This window comes from Orcinus orca, chromosome 3 (assembly GCF_937001465.1).
Source record: "Orcinus orca chromosome 3, mOrcOrc1.1, whole genome shotgun sequence".
In the NCBI taxonomy this organism is placed as follows: domain Eukaryota; kingdom Metazoa; phylum Chordata; class Mammalia; order Artiodactyla; family Delphinidae; genus Orcinus; species Orcinus orca.
The window spans coordinates 28,870,082-28,893,118 of NC_064561.1; the positions used below are offsets into that span (position 1 = coordinate 28,870,082).

The following is a 23,037-nucleotide window of genomic DNA, read 5'->3' on the forward strand; positions in this document are numbered from 1 at the left end:
GGGGATGTCTGGGTTTCACAGGTGGCACAAGGTAAGAAGGGAGAGAAAATTCCGGACTCACAAAATGCATTCAGGAGAGTGTATCTGTGCAGCGCCTGGCATTTTATTTTTAAGGCCTCACTTTGCATAATTTGGCAGAGGCAGAGAAGGACCTGAATTAGGAATCCTTATTTTAAGAAAAGAGGCTGCACCCAATGCTTCTCACTCCCTAATTCCCCTAGAGTAACAAAAACTCCCTACCCAGTAGCTCGCTTTTCTTTGCACTGTAACTGGCAAGAAGGGAGGAGGGAGGGCCAGCAGCTGCAGACGCTGCCCCCTGCTGCCCTGCTCGCCTCCCCAGCCTCCCCCCAGTGCACCCTCCAGAGCCCACCCTGCATCCTGGGTGCTGGGTGGTCCGTGGAGAGCACGGAGATGTTTGAGGAGGGGCTGCTGCAGGCCTAGACCAGGAGCCTGGTCCTCTGAATGCCTCTGGGCTAGGGGTCTGTGGATTGTTTCTTCTCTAGGGAGTGGCAGAGAGCAGGAGAGAGCAGGAGGGAGAGAAAACACGGGAGAGGGGGCCAGAGAAAAAGCAGAGAAGGAGGGAGGGCAGTGGAGAGAGATGTGCAAGGGAAGCAGAGCCAGGAGTGAGGTGTGAGGGGGGCAGCAGAGACAGGCCAAAGTCAGAGAGGGGACGGGGAGAAGCAAAGAACTTCCAAGGAGAGGAGAAAGACAGAGACACATGCACAGCAAGAGTCAGAGAGAAGGAGATGGCGGAGGGAAGGGGCAGAGGGACAAGGATGCAAGGAGAGGGCAGATAAGCAGGTAGCAGGACAAAGCGGGCGGGAAGGACAGTCCTTCCAAGGTGCCGGGCTGGGCTCCGGAGGGCTGAGCAGCTTGTGCAGAGTGCAGACCCTCTGCCTGAAAACCAACCAAACCGAGGCCTCGATTATTTTCGAAACCTGATATCCATCTGAGCACTGTCTGCAACAAACTGGGTCAGCCTTAGTAGGAGGAGAGGTGGGGTAGGGGCCGAAGTCTTCCATTATCTGACTGGCGGGTGCTGGGTGTGGTGGGAGGTGGCGGGAGGTGCGCGGGACCCTGGCTTTCACTTCAGTCCCCCTGGGGGAAGCCACCTCCTGAATTCAACATCCAACAGGGCAGTCTTAGCAACACGCAGCACAGCGTCACTGCCCGGCGCCAGTGCAGCACCCCAAGGGTGCAGGGCCCCAAATCCCGCTTCCACAACGCACCTGCTCAGGTGAAGACAGAGTCAGAAGAAAGGCCAAAAGCCAGAGGGCAGGAGAGCAGTATGAAGGTCGGCCATACCGGCCAGAGGCTAGCAGAGGGCAGGCGAACCGGGGAGGCGAAAGGACGGACACAGGGCTGGCCTACCCCCAGTCTGCCTCTGCTTTACCTGCCACGCAATCAGGTCCTTGAGGCAGCTCAGCTTGTCCTGGTCCTCGGGGTGGTCCCTGGTGTACTCCTCAGTGAAGAAGGCCTAGCGGGACAAACAGACGTTGGGGGTTTCCTGTTCCTTTGCCGTGGACCCCACGACCCACCTCTCTGGCACCGGGAGAGGCTTCCAGTTGACAGGGGCAGGAATGAGGCCATTCCTACGTGGATGGGCAACAGTCAGGGACGTGTAGGGACTGACGTTTCCTCCTCCCGGGGCTCAGATCGGTATCCACTGGGAAAGGGTCACAAACCCCAGGAAATTGTTCTTGAAGAGGGGTCTCTGGACCCGCAGCAGCAGCATCACCTGGGAACTTGCCAGAGATGCAAATTCTCAGGCCCCACCCGGACGTACTGAATCAGAGCCTCTGGGGTCGGAGGTGGGGTGGAGGCAGCTGTGTGTGAAGAAGCCCTGCTGGGGATTCTGCTGCACAGTCAAGGCACCGTCCCAGGAGAGAAAACTCAGTAAGGAAGTTCACCTGGTGGGCTTTCCCGCTCACCTCCCTCATCGTGTGTGACCTTGGCAGCCCCAGCTCCTTCTCGGCTCCCGTTCTCAGTGTGTGCACATATATACACAGGCATATCACCCCTCAAGGCTGAACAAAGGATTACCAATGGATGACTCTACGGGGTGTCCAAGGGTAGCTGGAAGGACTAACCGGAATTACTGTCCGTGAGTTATACTATTGTGCCGTATTCCTAGTTTTACATCAATGGATGACATAGAAAAGATAATAGAGTCCATCATGAGACTTATGAGAACGAAGAGTCCATTTTTCCCTCAGCGTCCCATTAACGTATGGCCCAGGTGAGAGCCAAATAAGGACTTTCTATTCTATTTCAGAGCTGGGAAAAGTTATGTCTCCTTATTGAGTAATTATTTTCCCCCAGTGGAAAATGTGACTCATATAACTGATGGCGTTTCCCTTTTCGCCACGGACACCAGGAGCCTCAGAAATGAAATCTGTGGCTGAAATGTGTGGGGATTTCTGGAGGGTCCTTATGACCTGAACATCTAGATTATAACTCTCGCTTGAGAGTCGATCTCCCATCCCTTCTGTATTTTCACAGATTCCGTGTTTCATTCCTTCCCATTTCTGGAGGTCATTTCCATCATCTATAGAAGAGATGGCTTGACACAAGTAGCATGTACTTTGATTTGTGGTGCTTGACTTTTATGGTCTGGCTCGTGGACATCCCAGAGCCTCCTCTTGACAAAGGTATCTTGATGTGCCCAGTGGGATAAGGGATCTCTATGACCCCTGACAGAGCATGGCATTGAGGGTGGGAAGGAGATGAGATGAGAGGTGAAGGAGATGAGGCTAAAGAAACTCTGGAATGTGTATGAGGTCTAAACAAGCTGAAGTGTCCTTCTGAGGGACAAACAGCCACAGTAAGATGAGTGGCATGCAGCTGTGTCTGCTCTGGGCCCTCCTGCCACTGCTCTGTCTCCACCAGGGCCTGGAGAGGGGAGCCCTCACCGTCTCATACTTGGCGAACCCTCCCATGACAGCAGGGTCCACGATTCCGTTCAGGAGCATGGAGAGTGGGTTTATCGGGAGGCTTTCGTCACTCTGGTACTGGTTTATCATCATCAGGATCTTCTCGTTGGCCACGGACATGGTTTCGATGGCGTTCTCCAGAGGGCTAATTGTGGTCTGTTGAAAATGAGAACAAGAAGAAAGGGCCTCAGCAGGTCGCTTTAAAAATAGATAAAATTATTGGTATTGATTTCATTTGGGGTTGGAATTCAAATGAGGCAATGCTCCCCAAGGGGCTGTAGCAGGCTCTTGTGGTAATTACTGAGCCCTGGGGGTTGTCGGCTGTGTGGGGAGAGACAGGCTGAATCTGTGCTTAGCAAAAGAGGGATCTCCCTGGGGAAATGCAGGCAGGAAGTGTCAGGCACTCGCTGGGGTCTCAGAGGCTGGGTGTGCTCCAGGGAGGGTTTTTCTTCTTACTACCTGGTAAAAGATGCTCCAATTCAACCCATCTGGTATTGGTTGTGCACCTACTATGTGCGAGCACTTAGCTGAAGGGATTAGAGCAGCTGACGATGTGATCACCCGGCCTGGCCCACAGTAGGTCCCGAGACTTGTTATATGAGGGGTCACTGCTCCAAGGTAGATTCGGTTTAGTTGGGAAGATAAAACTAACCATGTCTTCAACACCTCTTAGAAAGCAAGATAAACACAGTGCCATCAGGTGCTAACTGGCATAACAGTGGTTCCCAAGAGCATGGGATCGAGAGTAAAGCACTAAGCAAGAAGTCTGCAAACTTTTTCTGTGAAAGGGCCAGATGTTGCGTGTGGCAACAACTCAACTCTGTTATTGTAGGAAGAAATCAGCTACAGGCGATATGTAAATCAATGAGCATGGTGGTTCCAATAAACCTATTTACAAAATTAGGCGCAGGTGGGCTCTGGCTCATAGGCCATAGTTTCCTGACCCTGAACTAAACTAAGCAAATAAAAATGAGTGCAAATCTCAGCTATTTTTTCTGGGTGACCTTGGGCAAGTTTCCCAAACGTTCTGAGCCTCAGTTGACTTACTGGTAAAATGAGGATAAGAACACCTACTTCAAAAAGTAGCTGGTAGGGCTTCCCTGGTGGCGCAGTGGTTGAGAGTCCGCCTGCCGATGCAGGGGACACGGGTTCGTGCCCCGGTCCGGGAAGATCCCACATGCCGCGGAGCGGCTGGGCCCGTGAGCCATGGCCACTGAGCCTGCGCGTCCGGAGCCTGTGCTCCGCAACGGGAGAGGCCACAGCGGTGAGAGGCCCGCGTACCGCAAAAAAAAAAAGTAGCTGGCAGTTACTGTTATTAACTCTTGTAGGTGTCAGGACAGGGACTAGCAGCTGTCCTGAGAAGGCTAGACTCCCTGGCAGGGTGGGTGGGGCTGGAGGGAAGGGTGAAGTAATCCGGGAAAACTTCATGGAGGCAACCCTAAGTGTTACCATCTGTTCAGTGGTGGTGCTACAGGGCCTGCTTCAGTGGGGACATAGCAAAGATTAGTTGAGATAATATGACACTTGACTTAGCAAAGATTAGTTGAGATAATATGACACTTGACTTACAGCGGAGTTCTTTAAAAAGTGCACCTGCTAGTTATTGTTAACTGTTGAGTATATGTGAAGGGGAGAACCAGCCTCCACAGCCATGCTCTTGGTCATCTTTTTAAACTACTTCCTTAAATCCCTGTGAAATCTTAGCCTCCTCACCCCCCTTCCTTGTTTCTGGACATTTTTGAAAGTGGCTGTCTCTGCAGTGAGAAGGCCCTGGGAGTAGGCTCTCTCCTCTCTCTCTCTGTGATACAAGACACAGTGACACAATGTCATCCTCTTTCCGTCACACATGCACGCACGCACACACACACACACACACAGAGCTGTGGGGGGAAGGCTGCTCGGCCTGGTAGAGGCGGCAGCCCATGTTCCACAAGCTGCAACCCATGGTCCAGTTTCTGTCAAGCACACAGACCTACCCTGCAGGGGCTTCTCCAAGCTGAGGTCTAGACTGAGTTCTAAAGGAAAATCTATCACAACCACTTGGACTGAGCCCGGTAGCACACCTGGATTTCAACAGTAGCCTGGTATGTCTGAGAGACTCATGCTTTACGGTGAGTTGTTAAAAATGGAAAGTCCTTGCTTGGCTTTCTTCCTCATTTCTGAAGCTATTTTTGTATCCCTACGTCTTTAATCTCGTTACAGACAACAGGACAGAGAATGAGAACGAACACTCCTTTGGATTCTCACCTCTGGACGTTTGTGTAGATGAGTACGTCACTCTCTAGAGCAGAGCGATGGGGGTTACATATTTGGTGGAAGACCTGGAGGTCTGGAGCTGGTAACAGTTATAAAAGCACTGATCACGGTAAAAGAGATGTCGCCATTTGTGGACTGCCTCCCCTGTGCCAGCCCATGCTGGGTGTGTCCCACACGTGCTCTCATTCAATCCCCCCAACAGCAGGTAAGTCCTTCACCTAAGGGTAGATGGGGCAGCGCTGGGGAGAGAGCGCCAGTGTCCGAATTCCAAAGGTGAGCTTCTCCCCCACATACAGACCACACTCTGCTACCAAACTTGCCATACACCGGTTGTTAGGGACTCGGTCAAGCTCTCAAATCTCTGGTCTCTTTCCTAAGCTGAGCCTCAGTTTCCTTACTGGCAGCACAGGTATATAGCCCCTGCCCAGCTTGCTGTGCGGGGAAAATGAATTATCCTGGAAAATACAGTCTGAGCTCTATACCCTTGGGTTTTACATCCTTGGATTTAACCAACCTCGAATTCAACCAACCACTGATACGGAGGCCCAACTGTATTCACTGTACTTACGCCCTTTTATGTAAGGGACTTAAACAATTTTGGTATCCGAGGGGGCTCCTAGAACCAACACCCTCAGATACTGAGGAATAACTGTACTTTGGAAACAATTTTAAAGGCACTCGGGAAAGCGGTGATAATCCCTCGCCATCGAGTGGTGTTTCACATTCCTCAAAGGCCTCTCCCACATTATCACCTTCACGAATCCTCTTAGGAAACCTCTGAACTGTGTAAGATAGACATCATTATTACAACCTACTTCTACCACTGATCACTTTGGCAGTTCAAGTCCCATCTTTGAGCTTCAGTTTTCTCATATGCAAAATAATTTAAATGGACAAGGGCTAGGAATGGGGTTGCACATTGGAGATGTGTAGGCCAAACTGGGCCTGGGTCTGTCATTTAGCCAGCACGTGAGTTCTAAGTTTTTAAGAAACTAATTCAGCTGGAAGGAGTTTGCCACAGCTTCTACCACTCCCCGTTGTCTTAATGGGACGAGTTCACATATTTACGGTTATCTTCCCGGGCTCTGAAGGTATTTGAATTTATAGCTCTTGGATTAAATGACCTTCAGAGTGTCTTTCAGCTCTGAAATTCCATAGTTTTCTCATGTCTATTTTACAGATGATGAAAACTAAGGCCAGAGATACACTGTGTTTGTCCAACATCCTATAGCTTGTTAATAACCAAGTTGAATTTGGGTCTCTGACCCCCAGCTCAGGACTTCTTGTAAAGATTACATATTCTCAGGGCCAAGAAAAAGGAAAGGACCCTCAATAAGCAGAACTTACACTTGAATCCTATCAGAAAACACCTCTCTGTACAAACAGTACTGTAGTCATGACGATTCATAAAAGAAACAACCAAGAACAAGGTACAAACTCTATACCACAAAATCAAATGCTTGGAGAGGGGTTCACTCAGCACCCATGACACTTCTGTGTCTGAGACATCCTGAAGTTCTTGGTAACTCAAATGAGGGAGGCTATCAGAGATAAAGTCACTCGGGTCAACTTTTTGGAGGTTCTCCCAATCCCTTCTATCAGAGGGTATCAGGATAAAAGAAGTGAAACAAAAATGTTGACTATTTCTTTCCTGATTTCAGAATCCTGAGTTCACAAAACAAGGTAAGCACTTCATATATTATGGGTTTCTGCATATTAACTGAGTGATTGGTTAATGGATTTACTTAATAACTATTATTCTTTTTAATATAAATTTATTTATTTATTTTTGGCTGCATTGGGTCTTCGTTGGCTGTGCGTGGGCTTTCTCTAGTTGTGGTGAGCGGGAGCTACTCTTTGTTGCAGTGCGTGGGCTTCTCACTGCAGTGGCTTCTCTTGTTGCGGAGCACAGGCTCTAGGCACGCGGGCTTCAGTAGTTGCGGCATGCGGGCTCAGCAGTTGTGGCTCGTGGGCTCTAGGGCACAGCCTCAGTAGCTGTGGCGCACAGGCTTAGCTGTTCCATGGCATGTGGGATCTTCAAGGACCAGGGATCGAACCCGTGTCCCCTGCATTGGCAGGCAGATTCTCAACCACTGCACCATCAGGGAAGTCCCTTAATAACTATTCTTGAGCACCAATTATGTGTCTAGGACTATTCCTTGCACTCAGAGATATGGCAGGGAACAAAACGGACAAAAATCTGTCTTCCTGGAGCTCACAGTCTAGTGGAGCTTATATTATAATGCTATTATATTTAAAATTCTAGATATTAAAAATAAACACACAGGCAAATTATGTAGTCTATTAGGAGGTGAGATACCATGGCGGGAGATGAGGCGTTCAGAGAGTGCAGGCAGGAATTCCTTCAGTTTGCCTACAGTCCCGTGGGGACAGCGAAGGAGGAGAGGCACCTTACTGAGCACCACCAGAGGAAAGGGCACAGCCAGGGCCAATGGGTAGAGACTACGGCTTAGTAGAAAGTTTCTGATTTCTCACCTCAAAAATGGGATTCATAATATGATGTACTTCACACAGTTTTGTGGGATTAAACAGGATAATGTTACAAAGTCCTTGACACAGCACCTGGGACACTTATCCAAGCTTATCATGAACCGATGTGTCCCATGAATAAAGGGCATGAGTAGTTTCTTCCTCTCCAGGGCACTAATTATTGGGGTGGGCTGGGGACATGTTAAGGAAAGAGGAGAGAATGAGTCCATCCAGGTGCCTGGTATGAGAGGTTATAGTCAAACCTCACCTCTTTTACTAACCTTGAGCAACCCACTAACTCACTCGGTTTCCTCATCTGTAAAACGGGAGAATAATAATATCTACCTCGCAGCCTTGTTGAGGGGTTTAAGTGAGGTCACACATGTGAACAGTCTGGCACATGCTCAGTAATGTCTGCTGATGTCATCATCGTTATTGTATGTTCCCTAAGGTCTACGCCATGACTGTGAAAAGGAGATTGGAGGACCACCTGGCTGCTGGGGGCCCTTAAGGGCTGAAGGGGGATGGTCTCAATGTTGATCATACAGTAGCTTGAAAACGTCAGTCAGACAATGTCCCTCCTCTGCTTGTGACTCAAATTCACCCAGTGGAAAAGCCCAAGTCCTTATGGTGCCTACAAGGCCCTATATGACCTGCTATCAGACTCCTGCTACTCCCCCGACACTTGTTCTAATTCAGACATAAGCCTGTTCTGTCCCAGGGCCCTTGCACTTGCTATTTCCTCTGCTACGATGTCCTTCTCTTCGGTATCTGCAAGGACCATGTCCTCACTTCCTTCAGACCTTTGATCAAAAGCCATTTAGCAGGAAGGCTTTCTACGACCATCCTACTTAAAATACCACCACTCCTTCATCACCTTTCTTTCTTTTTCTCCATAGTGGTTATCTCCACCTGACATAGTATATATTCGCTTAGGCTTTTTAGTGCGTCTTTGCCACTAGAATGTAAGCTTCATTGCAAAATCTCTAGGTGCTTGATTGACATGTGTTAGGTACTCATTAAATATTTGTTGAATGAATAAGTGAATAAGACATCCCGAATATGTCCCTGCTTCTCAGATTTCACCGGATTGACCTTTGCATCCTGAGGGCTGCAAGAACCCCAGCTGTTTGAGGACATGGAGACCCTGAAGTGTGTTGAGAAGCAAAATACATGCTATCTGCACCATGGAGTTCAAATACTTGCATTCTAGCCAGAGCTTTGCCTCTGTGTAATTTCCTTTCTCTGAGCTTCAGTTTATCCAAGTATAAAATGGACTCATAGTGAGATTCTGCAGAGGGGTCCCCAAAGGGCTGTTGGGAGGGGAGGATATGAGAGGGTGGTTGTGTCGATTGAGTTCCAGGTCCTCTCCCTCCCCCTGCACCCAATCACAGAAGCTCCCCATTCATCTGCTTTATTACCGGATTCTATGGTACCTTTCATTTGCAGGGAAAAAAATGTTATCTGATGCTTAAAAAAAAAAAAAAAAAAATTGAAAGCAGGTAAACTGGATGCTGCCTCAGGTCCCTTCCTGCACCAGAATTCCTGGACTCCTGCAGTGGCTTTGAACAAAAGCATTTCCCTTTTTCCAGTCTCAGGAGCCTCCTGAGCCCCACAGACTCACCTGGGACATGTGAGTCACCTCAAACCAGCGCAGGATGCCCGGAAGCTTGTACGCGGCCACAAAGGAGGTCCTCTCGATCCACATCGACTGTCCCGTGGGCAGGGGTGGCAAGGGCAGGAAAGCAACACACATGAAACCTGACCATCAGAGTTCGGTGGGAACCCAGCCAGGCCCCCAGGCCTCCTATCCACCCGGAATCAGAATAAAAATTACAAGACTCAGAAATACGCTCCCACTTTACCCTGAAGAATTCTTTCCCAAGGTGAAGTTTAAGTTTTCCCTGGATTTGGGTCCAGTAAGTTTTAACCTGGGTCTCTGAACAGGCAGAAGTTTTAGGCAATATTGAATGCATCCACCTACATTTTCTGGGGGGAGGTCTACAGTGTTCATCAGATTCTTCAAGGGACAGTGACTCCCCCAGTGCAAAGAATCACAGGCCAAGGGAAAGAGCTGAGAGAGACTTGGAGCTGTCTCCTCGTGCCAGCCTCGGCCCTCGGGAATAGAAGACAGGTAGGTCCTGGCTGGGAAACACACAGTGACGCTGGGGACTGTGAACTCCCTGAGGTTGAAAGGTGCATCTCACGCCAGGCCTGGGTGGTATCTAGAGAGTGGAGAGGCTCAAGAAATGAGAAAGCAAACCCAACGGAAGAGCCTGGAGGATGGGTGTCATCGTACCAATGGAAGCTAGTGCTCCTTCCTTTGGCTTTAGATCAGATGCCCTCCCAATTCTGATTCTGGCAGGTGCAGGCTCTGGTTGGTAAAGGAGGCCCTGGGCAACGATCAAGGCTGCCAAAGGGGAGGGGAGGGGAGATACTTACGGCAAACTCATTCTCAGGGTCAACGGTCCCCCTGCGCACTGGCCGGGAGTAGTGGAACTTCTGCACGTAGTTGGACTTATAAAAGCTGCAAGACAGGAAGAGGCTGAGGCTCCTGAGAGCAAAACCTGACCTGACCCTGTACTGTCCAGGGAGGCCCACTACAGTAAACTCCACGTCTGGCAGAGCCCTCGCTGCAACACTTAAAACCAGGCTTTCCTTGTAAGATGATTTAGAAGCTAGTCGGTCTTAGGCCCTCATGAGAACATAGCACCCCGTAGGGTACCCCCAAAGTTGGAATTCTAGCACTAATGCACATAGTGGTGCCTGGGTTATTGTTTCTTGTGATCTCAATGAAGGGTCTGGATACACCTAAGGTCCTAGGCTAATGTCCCAGGGGTATCTTCCAAGGATCTCCTTAGGTGTCCCAGCCATCCCCCAAATCACCCTCCCTTGAACCTCTGGGGCGGTTCTAACGTCAGGGCCAGCAGGGCATGGTGCTAGCCGCATGGTGGTCATCCCCTGCCCAAGGGTGCCTGGCCGAGAGGTGACGGGAGGCTGAGCTCCAAGCTGAGCTCGAGGATCTGCTCAGCCGCCTGCACTGCCGTGAGGCTGCTTCTCCCCGCAGGAACAGGCCTTTCCTCTCACAAAGGAGCTCCTGCTTCCAACGGGTCTTCCCAGAAGAGAGGCCTTTTCCTAAGCCACTCGAGGTGCTCAACTGGGTGTCTGGGCCTGAGTGGGGTGAGCCAAACAGCTTGGAGGGGGCAGCGTGGTGCCCTGCTTTGTTGCCTCATCCCTGACCTTGCGATCTGGCATTAAACAGACCACACCTGCCTTCATGCTGCTTCCTCTAATGTCCCCTATTTTATTTTATTATTTATTTTTTATTTTATGTTTTGGCTGTGCCTCACAACTTGTGGGTTCCCCAGCCAGGGATTAAACCCGGGCCCTCAGCAGTGAAAGCGCCGAGTCCTAACCACTGGACAGCCAGGGAATTCCTCTAATGTCCCCTTTTTACGTCGTAATCTGAACACAACCATTGTCAATGCACGACCTTAACAAATGCCTACAAGATGTCCCTGTGGAGGAGGTGCTCGGCCTGAGCACCGGCCCTCTGTCCCCCACCTGCCTGTCGCCCGTCTGCCCACGCTCTCTGGCTGTGGATTTCTGGAGCCACTCTGGGATCAACCTGAGCAACCGGCTCTCCACGTCCACTTCAGCGAAGCCCACTGCTGCTTCCTGCGGACTCGCTCTGCCACAAGGTGAGCCTCACCCCTCGCTCCCCCCGGCCCTCTCTGGTGTCAGCCTTTTCAGGGGCAGAGCCCAGAGGGGTCATGGGAGAGGTGATGCTTCTCCCAAGAGGAAAAGGGAGGACAGGCTGGCTAAGATAGGGAAGGAACTAGAAGGCACCACGGCCTGTCCTGCCACCACCTCGGCTTGGCAGCCCCATGGGATGCTCCTCCCCAACACTCCCTCCCCGGAGCTGTGGGGCTTACTTCATAATCTGGTCAGGCACCGGCTTATTCTTGAACCTTGGGTGTTCATCCAAGACGGGTTGGACAGTGAAACACTGGATGTCTGTTATTCCCACAGTTAAGAGCTCACAACGTCTCGGTCGGGGGGACAGTTCCAAGCACAGCAGGTCCCAGGTGAGACCTCCCAGGACAGTCCTTCTGGGCCCAAGTTTTTAACGAGTGACCAACCTCAGGGTGCTGGCTGCCAACGAGGTCCTAGTGACCAGTTAGCAGTCACCGTGGTCCTTGTCAGAGCTGCCCGTCACTTGCAACCCATGCCAGGGCTCAGCCTCTGCTAGCAGTTGGTTAGTAGTCCTTAATTATCATTATCATTGCTATATTATTATCATTAACAAGAATAACGCCTAATGCATTTATAGCTGTCCATCAACTGCAGCGCACGTCTCCCCATGGTCTCCTTTCATCTCTCCGGTTTTGCTGAGCAGTGCTGTTAACGTAAATCATACTTTCCAGAGACAAGGACATCAAGGTCAAAGAAGCTGGACAACCTGTTGAAGGTCACACAGCTTGTGAGCACAGAGCAAGGGCCTGTATTGGGGTCTTTTAACCCTAAGCTCAGGGTTCTTTGGTTCCAGACTTCTATTCAGTGCAGCCCTCTGACCAGCAGCATCACCATCACCTGAGAGCTTGTTAGAAATGGTGAATCTCAGGTCCCACCTCAGACCTACTGAATCAGAGTCTGTATTTTATAAGATACTCAGGTGATTCATATGCACGCTCCAGTTTGAGAAGCACTGCTTTAGAGAAGGCAAATACATTCATTTTGTACTCCAACTCTGAAAGTTTGAGAGTAACTGTCTGGGGCAGGAATGTAAGGCCATGTCCAGGCTCAGTGGGAAAGAGGTCCATGATCGATTAGTGATGCCTGCCATGGGCACAGGGTACAGGAGAGGCATCAGGTGTGCCAGATCTTTGTCATGCCTATTCTAGACCTTTATTCATTGTAAATCGATAATATGGCAAGCCAAATAAACAAGGTCAGTAGTCACTGGTCCCATCCCTGGACCTTACTTCCCTTTCCCTACCTTCCATGGCTTCTTTACCCATCTCTCTTCTTCAGGTATCCAAGTACTCTCATCCCTCTATTCTACCTGATGACCACCATAACTCCAAAAACTCTTCCCCTAAGCCTGACATTTCTGCCAACTAAGGAATCACAGACTCCTCTTGTGGGCATTCAAATATGCCAATATTTGAATATGGAGTATTCAGATATTCTAATATGATTCCAACTCATTTCCCACCATTATCTCTGAGTATCCAACAGACTATACTGTTCCCTTTGTGTGGACTATTTCCCCACAGTTCCATGAACATTCAATCTATCCTCATCCAGGTGTCCTTTTCCTTCCCGACCCTCCAAAGCAACGCATCTGTACTTAGGACTCTTATCTCTCCAGCTCCCTCTCTTCTCCCTTCTGTTGCTTCCCCACCAGACTGTGAGCTTTCTGAGGCAGAGGCTAGGGCTCTTTCACACATAAGAAATGGCCGAAATATAATTCCAAGTTAAATTTAATCCCCCTCCCCCAATAAGTTCACCTCATACTAATGTCTTGGGGCTTTAACTGTTTTACCTCTGAAGAGTATTTCCACATTAAATGCGTCAGAGACAGAGAGACAGAGAGACACACACACGTACGCGCGCACGCGCGCGCGCACGCGCGCACGCGCACACACACACACACACACACACACAGAGGAGAGGGCAAGAGCGAGCAATACTTAACACAAATGAATAAACCTCACTGGGAGGATTTCCATAATCAGGAAAACTACCTTCCTTCTCAAGTCAAATAGCAAACAGCCTTCTCTGGGAGGGAAATCACCCTGGATTAAGTCTAGAGCAGGACTGGCAAACTATGGCCCTCGGGTCAAATCCTGCTCACTGCCTGTCCTTGTATGGCTCACAGCTAAGAATACTTTTTATATTTTAAAATATTTGAAAAAAAGTATTATGTGACGTGTGAAAATATATTAAATTCAAATTTCGGTGTTCATAAATATAGTCTTATCGGGGCACAGTCATACCCGTCCATTTATGTACTACCTACGGCTGCTCTCCCACCACAGCAGAGTTGAGTAATTGTGACAGAGACACATGGCCCACAGAGACTAAAATATGTCCTATCTGGTCCTTTACAGAGAAGTCTGCCAACCCCTATTTTAAAGTAGGTTCTAAACCATGTCACTGATCTTAGCAATTGGACTTGGCCTAAGAGAAGAATCCAAACCTGTCCTGGAGAAGCCAGTGACATCAGAGCCCTCTGATCACGTCCAGCAGGATGCATGGCTTGACTCTCTCACCATGTGCTGAATGTATGCATGGAACCGTGCTGAACCTATACATGGAACTGCAGCTCCAAGGTCTAGGCAGAGGAGAGGGCGGGGGACAGGAGACACCCAACAGAGACCTTTGCTTTCAAATGTCTTCCACTACTTGGATACCTAAGTGAGAAGACATGAGATTTGTCCCCTTTTCAAACTGCTTGTCAGCTTTGCAACACGTAAAGGCAAGAGAACAGAGCCTTAAGAGCTTAGATTTTGGCAAAAATCCGACCCGAGTTCAAATCCTAGCTCCATCAATTCCTGGGACCTGGTATAAGCTGCTTACATTTTCTTGAGCCTTAGTTTTCTTATTTGCAAAATGCAGAGTAATACTACCCAACTCACAGGATTACTATGAGGATAAAATGAAACAATGCGTGAAAATGCCTGGTACGCCATCATGTTACAATAGTTAATAAAGAACATTCTGTTCACTTATCTTAAACAAAACAATGGCACTACAGAAAGAATGCAGACTTTGAGACAGATCTTGGAGTTCAAATCTCAACTCCATCATTAACTAGCTTTGTAACCCTAGGCAAACCACCTTACCTCTCTGCCCTGTATGTTCCTTCTCTATGAAATAGGGAAAATCAATACCCACCTAATAGGGTTGTATGGGGATTAGAAAAATTAGTTATAAAACACTCAGTCTCATGTGTGGCATGAAGAGGATATTTAGCAAATGTCAGCCCTCCCACTTTCTCTTTTCTACCTGGTTCCTGGAGCTGAATCAGGCCTGCGTATACTGACGTGGCCCAGTCACACGAGCTCTCCCCTCCCACCACGAGTTAAAAGGTCACAGAGTTGTTCAACACCAGGATATCCACTTAGAAGGGCCTTAGTACTAATCCCATGTCTCGCCTATAACCAAACTCCCATTTGTAACCAGCCAGGCCCACCACCGGTTGCATTTCCTCCTGCAAACAACCATGGTAGAGCAGGCATGAAGGGCAGGAGAGCACAATGAAAAGGTTACAGATGAATATTTATCACGCGAGGGGAAAATATTTGGATTAAGGTTCGGCAGACTTAGCAGACCAGCCATGCAACCTGTCAGCCCCATTTTAAAGGATGTAACTTAATTTGTGCTACAGGGTGCAACACAGGAGCCAGGCTAGGTTAACGTACCCCCTCCCCCGTCGCTCAGCTGTCTGCCTTATCCTTGGGTCTGTACCCTCTCTGACCCCCTGAGCCCTGACCCAGCCCAGCGTCAGAACCGGCCTTATGAACATTATGCTTTGCTGCAATGGAGCCCATTTCCAGCACGCTCTACCCAACCTCACTAGCACCATCTCCTGTCACCATGGCCTTCTGTGTGCTCCAGAGAGCTGGCTCCATCGGTGGTACCTCCCTCCCTCCTTCCTTTCTCTATCTCCTCATCTCCTCTTTCTTTTTCCTTCTCTCTTGTTTTCTTTCTCTTTCTGTTAACCAGCAAGTATTTTCTGAGAGTTGGCTTCGGGGATTACTGCAGTGAGCATGGCAGCTGCAGGTCTCTGCCCTCCCAGAGCTTCTGTTCTAGTTCTATCTTTGAGAGCACAACAGATAACGACAGATTGAGATCAATTCTCTAAAGCAAACAAACAGGGTTTCAGATAACAGAGTCCAGAAGGCTTCCGATAAGGGGACCAGGGAAGGCCTCTTGTGGGACGTGACACTGAGTTAGGATCTGATGGGTGAGAAAGGAGCTGGGGGAAAGGCATTCCAAGCAGAGGGAAGAGAAAATGCACAGGCCCAGAGGCGGGAACAAGCTGGGCATGTTTAAGGAACAGAAACAAGATCTGTGTGGCCAGAGAGAAAGGGAAGGAAGAGTCGGAGGCGATGACATTGGAGACACAGGAAGGGGTCAGATGATGGACAGACAGCCTCGCAGGCCTTGGTCAGGAGTTTTGGTTTTATTGTAAGGGCAATGTGGCACCATTCCAGTTCTTGGAACCTTTGCTTTTGCGGATGGCGGCTCTTCCCGCTGTCTGGGACATTCTTCCCACCTCCCACTAAGCTTTGGCTCATTACCTCACCTTCACAACATCGCCCTCCTCAGGGAAGCGTTCCCTGCCCTCCCAATCACGGCAAGCTGAAGGGCTTTCTTTTAGCATTGATCACGTTTTTCAAATGCATATTTAACAATGCAATTAGCTGTTCAATGTCTTTTACTTGCTACGCTGAAAGCTCCCTGGAGGTAGAACCCCTTTGTGAGTGTAGTCTCCAATGCCTTGCACAAGGCTTGGCAGAGTCAGGGCTGGCAGTACTCATCACAAGAATGAAGGAATGAGTGAGTGAGTGAACTTATCAATGAAGGCAACATTTAGAGTTTCCTGAGATGGGTTCTTTTTGGATCCCACACTGGACACTAATATTGGCACCACTGCAATGATTCTGGCAGCAGTTCTGAGCTCTAAGACGGGGCTCTGTGGACTGAAGTCCCGGCAGGGCTGCCCATGCCTGGCCCTTGGCTGGGGCATTCTTAAAGGATACACTGGCCTGGGGCATTCTTCACATCATCCCCGGGGGCAGAGGTTGTGTTCATCTTCTCTGCGTTGGGGAACTGGCTCATCAGCTGCATCTGGAAATCTTCTCTTCGCTCATACTCCTTCCCTCGGTAGATGAATACTTTGTTCTGCAGAGAAATGACACCCGTCAGAGATCCCAGGGCCCAGCCTTGGAGGAGATGGTTCAAGCAAAGCTGGGAGGCCTGTCATGGGGACCTTCTATAGATCTCTCCACTCTGTTTCTCCCCAAGAGAAAGAAAGGAAGAGCTCAAGTCACTGACCTTCTAGCTAGACACACCACTTCTTTAAAAAGATGGGTTCTAAAGGGAGAGGAGATCATGGATGCTGAGAACTTTTTCTTCAAACGATCTTATGTGCAGCTTCCAGAATAATTCCTCACTCAGCTTTCACTGTGTCACACCCACTCTCCCATTTACTTGACCACACAGTTTCCCTCCTGCCTTTAATGGACCTTGTGGGCTGGACCATGTGGGCTGGACCTGTGGGCTGCAAGGGACCAGCATTCAGGTCCTCCATCACTTGGATCCGTGGAAACACGCTCTTTATTGCTCCTTGACCATGCTAGCTTCTTTTAGACTCTGGTAGTTTTCAAACAGGGGGTGATTTGGGATGCTGGCAATGCCTGGAAACATTTTTGGTTGTCACAGCTCCAGAGAGGGCCACTACTGGAACCTAGTGGGTAGAGGCCCAGGGTGCTGCTAAACATCCTTCAGTGCACAGGACAGGCCCTCACAGTAAGAGTCACCTGGTCTAAAATGTCCACAGAGCTGAAGGTGAGAAACCCTGTTTTAGACCATATCTGTGCTGCCTCTAATGGCCCCTAAATTCTTCTGTCCAAACCCATGTCTGCCACTGACCTTTATATATCAGTGTTTGTTTCCAAACCTGGCCTCTCATCACAAAAGCCTAGGAGCCTTCTAGAAGTTCAGATTCTTGGGCCTCACTCCAGACCTGCTGAAATGGAGTCTGTGGGAGTGGGACCCAGGAACATGAACTTTTAACAAGTTCCCCAGGGGTCTGTGATGCAGGATCAGGTGTGGGAAGTCATCTCTATTCCACGCAGGAAAACTTCACTAGCTCCCCCCTCTGCAGCTCACTCCGGAGGGCCACCCTGACTGCCACACCGATTGGTCATGGTGAGTGGTTTATCTCCTTGACGAGACTCAGTCAGGTGAGGTCAGCTTTCTTTTGTATCTCCCTGACCTGAGGATTGAACCACAGACTCAAAGACCAGAAGGGAAGCCTTCAGCTGACCTAACGCAACTCTCTCCATGATGAATCAATAATCCAGGAAAGCAGCAGTTCAGACACTGTGCTCCAGGGGATCCCTGAGGGTCCCCAAGACCCCGTCAGGGCCTCACAAGATTAAAACTCTTTTCATCATAACAGCCATTTTCCTTTTTCACTCTCATTCCCTCATGAGTATACATTTAAGGCTGCATGATGCAGATTGAATGCAGAAGCAGATATAAGAATCTAAGCTGCCTTCTCTTAATCTAGATATTTAAGAGATTTGCAAAAATATGAAACAATCTCACTATATGCACTAATTTTTTATTGGAAAATACAGCCATTTTCATAAAGATCTAATTTATGTTAACATATGATGGGTTTATTCTTCTTATTTTTAAATAAATGGATACAGTTAATCCTCCGTGTCTTCAGGTTCTTAATCCATGGATTCAGCCGTGTATCAAAAATATTTGAAAAAAAATTCCAGAAAGTTCCAAAAGGCAAAACTTGAATTTGCTGCACTCCAGCAACTATTTACATAGCATTTACATTGTATTTGGTATTATAAGTAGTCTAGAGGTGATTTAAAGCACTTAGGAGGTTATATGCAAATACTACACTATTTTATACAAGGGACTTGAGTACTAGATTTTGGTATCTGCAGAGGGTCCTGAAACCAATTCCTGGTGGATACCAAGGGACAACTGCATTTAAAAATCTTCTTAGCTTTAATTTTGAGTATCGTAAATGTAGACAGATGAAGTCTACAAATACAGAAGTTCTTCAGGGGCCTTGATCATTTTTCAGAGAAAAAATGGCCCTGAGACCAAAAGGTCTGACAACTAGTGCTCTGCAGTGCCCGCTGGGTAGCAGAGCTCCTCCAGCCTCTCTGAGCACCTCATTCCCAGTATGGGGTGCTCACTACCTCACAAGGCAGCTCTGATTGCTGTGTATGTAGAGAAACACGGGGGGTAGCTGAGGTGCTGAGGATGGAGGGGGACTGGGGTGTGTGTGAAGGTGGGCACAGCGTTCAGACAGAGAAGGGCACAGGTTCTGAGCACAAGCAGAGCCTCAAAGCACAGAGGGAGAGCCGGGATGCCAAGGCCGCGGATCCCTGGCCTGTGTCTGCGTCACCCACAGACTTACCCGGAGAAAGGAGGGGAAACCCTGGCCGTAGTATCCCACAGCAAAGTAGTCTGGCTTGGGTCTGAGGATTTTCATGATGTTTTCATAGAATTTTGCCTGCTGGACCTGGAAGAAGAAAACTCATAGCTTGTGACAACACAGATGTGTATTAAAGGCACATTCAACTCCAAGAGGCCACAGTTAAGATGGGATCCTTCCACCAGAACCAATGTGCCGAGTGCACATGTTTGCATAGTCATGGAACTGTCTGTAATCCTAATAGTAATGGCCGTAACCAGATACCCTGTTAATCACGCTACCTGCACCAGCACATTTACTTGCATTGCCCTCATGACAATCCCATGGAATTGTATCTCTGTTTTGCAGATAAAGAAATGGTATCTCACAGCGCAGCCAGGAAGTACGGAACTGAATCCAGCCAGCTGTTCAGAGCCCCCAGCAGCATTGTCACTCCACTCTCACTGGAAGTGTGTTTGTGACGGCCTATGGATGGATAAGTGTTTCCGGATATAGATGTCTTCCTGTGTATGCACACCTAACATATTTCATCAATTCCAAGAGGTGTGTGTTTTTCATATTTTAACATCTTTGAAAATAGTTTGTGTTTTACTTTACACCTAATGGCATCTCCCAATTACTATTAACTGGAGAGAAATCATGATGGGGCACGTAAAATAGACTGGTGCATCTTAAATTGGACACAACATGGAAGATAAATGTGTGTGGCCCTGGACATGAAGCCTGTGCGACGCGGGCTTGGTGCATGGATGTGCATATGCCCATCAGCGTGTGCGTGAATGTGTACTGGGTACGTGTGTGTTAATGGATGTGTGCTCTGTGTGTGCCTGTGCACTGCACACATTTAGAAGGCGTGCGTGCCTCCACACCCACAAACAACTATGTGGACAGACTCAGGTAGATATAAGTGTTTCTTGGTGCAAGTAGTTTGTGTGTTTGCATCACACCTTAGAACACTATAATCCATGTCCATGCCCCCACCAGAAAAAGCTATCAATCTTCTTCCAACATTCTGACTCTCGTTTTACAGTTCCCTACGAACAGCTGGACTGGCATCTCAAAATGGGCTCAGATGGGGCCCTGGGGTCCTGGCTCTCAGGCCAGTGGGAAGAGAGTGGGGGGAGCAGACAAAAAGTTCTGCATTTTCCCTGTAGGGGTCACCCACCCCCAAGCCCTGGCCTCTGCGGCATAAACAGGATAGGCTGGCTTCCCCCCACTTTCCACTGGTACCACCAAGTCACAAGCTTCAAGGAGCTAATGGGGATGGCCAGATGGGGAGCATTTTAATGTGATTTACCTGTTAATCAGAAAGCGCACATTTGCGTTTTTATTTAATTGGCCTAGTGATTTGTGGGAATTTTCCTGCAAATGTAGCACAGTGTTTACTGGGTGGGCAACAGCAGCGGCCCCAACGCCAAGCAGGTACTTAACGCTCCATCTGAGAAACTGATGAGTTTTCCCAGAAGACCTCCCTTTGGAAATATTCCCAACTGGGAGGGAGACGCTCAGCACAGCCTGGCTCAGCTCAGGCCCTACTTCCATTCCTTTCCTGGTGTCCCAACCCCATGTGGCTTCCCGCACCGCCTCCCCCTCTGCCCAGCCTCTCTGCCGGGCTGAGGCCCTGAGCACCCAGCCTCCAGGGCAGTCAGCTCCCCCTGGGGACAGCTTACCAGGTTCTGGCTCAGCAGCTGATAGTCAAAGATTTCCATCTCATACTGTTCCGCCAGCTCCTTGCACAGACTGATGGCCTCTTCCCACATCTACGAGGAAGGTCGTGGAGACAACGGTTAGGGGGACCTCCAGGCTTGCAGAGCCCTTGCTAAGGAAGGGACCAGGGCAGCTCTCTCCTGGGACTGAGCCACAGGCCTTACTCTGGCCCGGACCCAGTCCCACACCCAGGGAGCTGAGCGTTTCCCAGGAAGCAGACCTACCCTCTGCCTCTCACCCTAGTTTCGTGATAAATAATGGAACACCCACAGACGAGGCTGGATACTTTATTTACATGCTCTCGGGATCTTCACAACCACCCTGAGAGGTGACTAGTAGCATCTGCATTTCCCAGGTGAGAAATGGAGGCTCAGATCAGCAGAGCATCTGCCCCAGGTCAAACGCCCAACCAAAAGCAGGGCCAGGATGCACACCCGAGTGTGACCCTCGACCTTGTGCTTCATTCCCTCCCTTAGAAGTGCTCAGTAAATGAACATTTGAATGCCTCAGCTCCCTGTGTGCAGGTGGGGCAGGGAGGTGGTAACCCCATTTCCCAAAGAGAAATGGTTCACAAAGAAGTAAGAGGGCAGCGAGTTTCCGGGGACAGAGCTGAGGCCAGATCCAGTTCCCCTGATGTTCGCTCTTAGTATCTTTCCACTCTGCCAGTCCGTCACTTTCTTTTTTCCTTTGGCCAACTTTCTTCCCTCCCTCCCTCCCTCCCTCTCTTTCTCTCACTTTTTAAAAAACTTGTGGTGAGGACACAACCTGAGATCTACCCACTTAACAGATTTTTAAATGCACAATACAGAATTGTTAACTATAGGCCCAATGTTGTACAGAAGATGTCTAGAATTTATTCATCTTGCGTAAATGAAACTTTATACCCATCCATCACTTCTTAACGGTGTTATTTAGGGTGACTGTGCAGGGGGCAGCATGAAAAAGAGTGATGAAAACTTTTTTTAAATAGGTCTTTTCCATCTTTAAAAAAAAATCTGAAAAACAAACTCTGGACAGAGGGGGTCCTTTTCATCTGCTCCGTTTTGACTGAAACCAATAGATTATCATTCCATCCTTGATCAAAGGGGTCAGCAACCTCTGCAGAGAGGCAGAGGGAGGTGCTGGGTGGGCTGGAGATCTGGCAATCTCAAGGGACACCCATTACATTTCACATTTGGCTTAAAATGGAAGATGCACCTTAATGGAAAAGCTGGGGGAGGTGGGGGAGGAGAGAGGCGACGTTGCCAAAACACAATGTGTGCTTTGTCGCAAAAGTGCTCTCTCTGCATCCAAGCATAAAAATAAATAAAGGCAAGTGCTGAGTGGAGGAGCCACGGCTGTAAACCCATGGACAGCTTAGTGAGCAGCATAAAAATGCTTTATGTGCCAGGAGGAATCAAGTCCACAGACCAGGCTGGGCTGAGGCTTTTTTTTTTTTTTGGCTGCATTGTGTCTTTGTTGCTGCGCGTGGGTTTTCTCTAATTGCGGTGAGAGGGGGCTACTCTGTGTTGCAGTGTGTGGGCTTCTCACTGCGGTGGCTTCTCTTGTTGCGGAGCACGGGCTCTAGGTGTGTGGGCTTTAGTAGTTGTGGTGCGTGGGCTCGGTAGTTGTGGCACACGGGCTTAGCTGCTCCACCGCATGTGGGATCTTCCCCGGACCAGGGATCGAACCTGTGTGCCCTGCACTGGCAGGAGGATTCTCAACCACTGTGCTACCAGGGAAGTCCCTGGGGCTTTCTTTAAAACCCCCAGGCCGGGCCAGGGGACTGTTCAGCTCAAGTGGAGGTCTTTGCCAACTTCCCACCATAATATGCCAGAAATACTCTCCCCATGTGTTAAGAGATCACTAAGGGGCCAAGGAGGGGGACAGGCAGGGAGTCAGATACCTGGAATTTCCTTCAGGTCTGCCCATGTGGTCACTAAGACCTCTGACAGTCCCTGATCCCTGAGTCTCATACATTAGTTACTGAGCATCTGCTGGCTTCTGGGCATGGTATACACTGACGGAACAGTGATAAAAATGGCCAAGACACAGTCTCTGCTTTCATGACACAGAAGTGTGTAAAGCACACACATAAACAGATGTACTAGTTGGGTTTTGAGGGATGTAGAGGAGTCCACCAGGTAATGACAGATGGACTTATGGAGTAGAAAGTCATTGTGTGTGTCTAGATCAATGAGTCTCCATGAGGGGAGATATGGGGAAAGGAAGTTAAAGGGATGCTAAAGAGTTTGGGCTTCATTCTAGAAGCTACGACAGCAGTGGCTTCCAGGGTGAGCTATACCCATCTGCCCCCTCCTCTCTGCTCCCAAAGTACTTTAATACCACCCTGTTCCCGCCTCCTTTCCCCGTTATTGCACAACACCAAAGGGTTGTGTGCAAAAAAAGATGATAATCGGTATGTCTGCTTTGCCCACTAGATAATAAGCCCCTTGACACTGGGGA

At 49.1% G+C, this 23,037-nt stretch overlaps 1 protein-coding gene across 2 annotated transcripts in view; it reads right to left on the reverse strand.

Moving 5' to 3' along the window:
• DOCK2 (dedicator of cytokinesis 2) overlaps window positions 1-23,037 on the reverse strand; it is a 409,352-nt gene that overhangs the window by 13,218 nt on the left and 373,097 nt on the right. For both annotated transcript variants that reach the window (XM_033432052.2, XM_033432051.2), the window contains exons 39-46: window positions 20,556-20,645; window positions 18,868-18,972; window positions 16,454-16,595; window positions 11,615-11,696; window positions 10,122-10,206; window positions 9,304-9,390; window positions 2,913-3,089; window positions 1,394-1,477 (exon numbers count right to left, since the gene is read on the reverse strand). In XM_033432052.2, coding sequence (XP_033287943.1) covers window positions 1,394-1,477; window positions 2,913-3,089; window positions 9,304-9,390; window positions 10,122-10,206; window positions 11,615-11,696; window positions 16,454-16,595; window positions 18,868-18,972; window positions 20,556-20,645 — 852 coding nt within the window. The remainder of the gene's footprint in view (window positions 1-1,393; window positions 1,478-2,912; window positions 3,090-9,303; window positions 9,391-10,121; window positions 10,207-11,614; window positions 11,697-16,453; window positions 16,596-18,867; window positions 18,973-20,555; window positions 20,646-23,037) is intronic.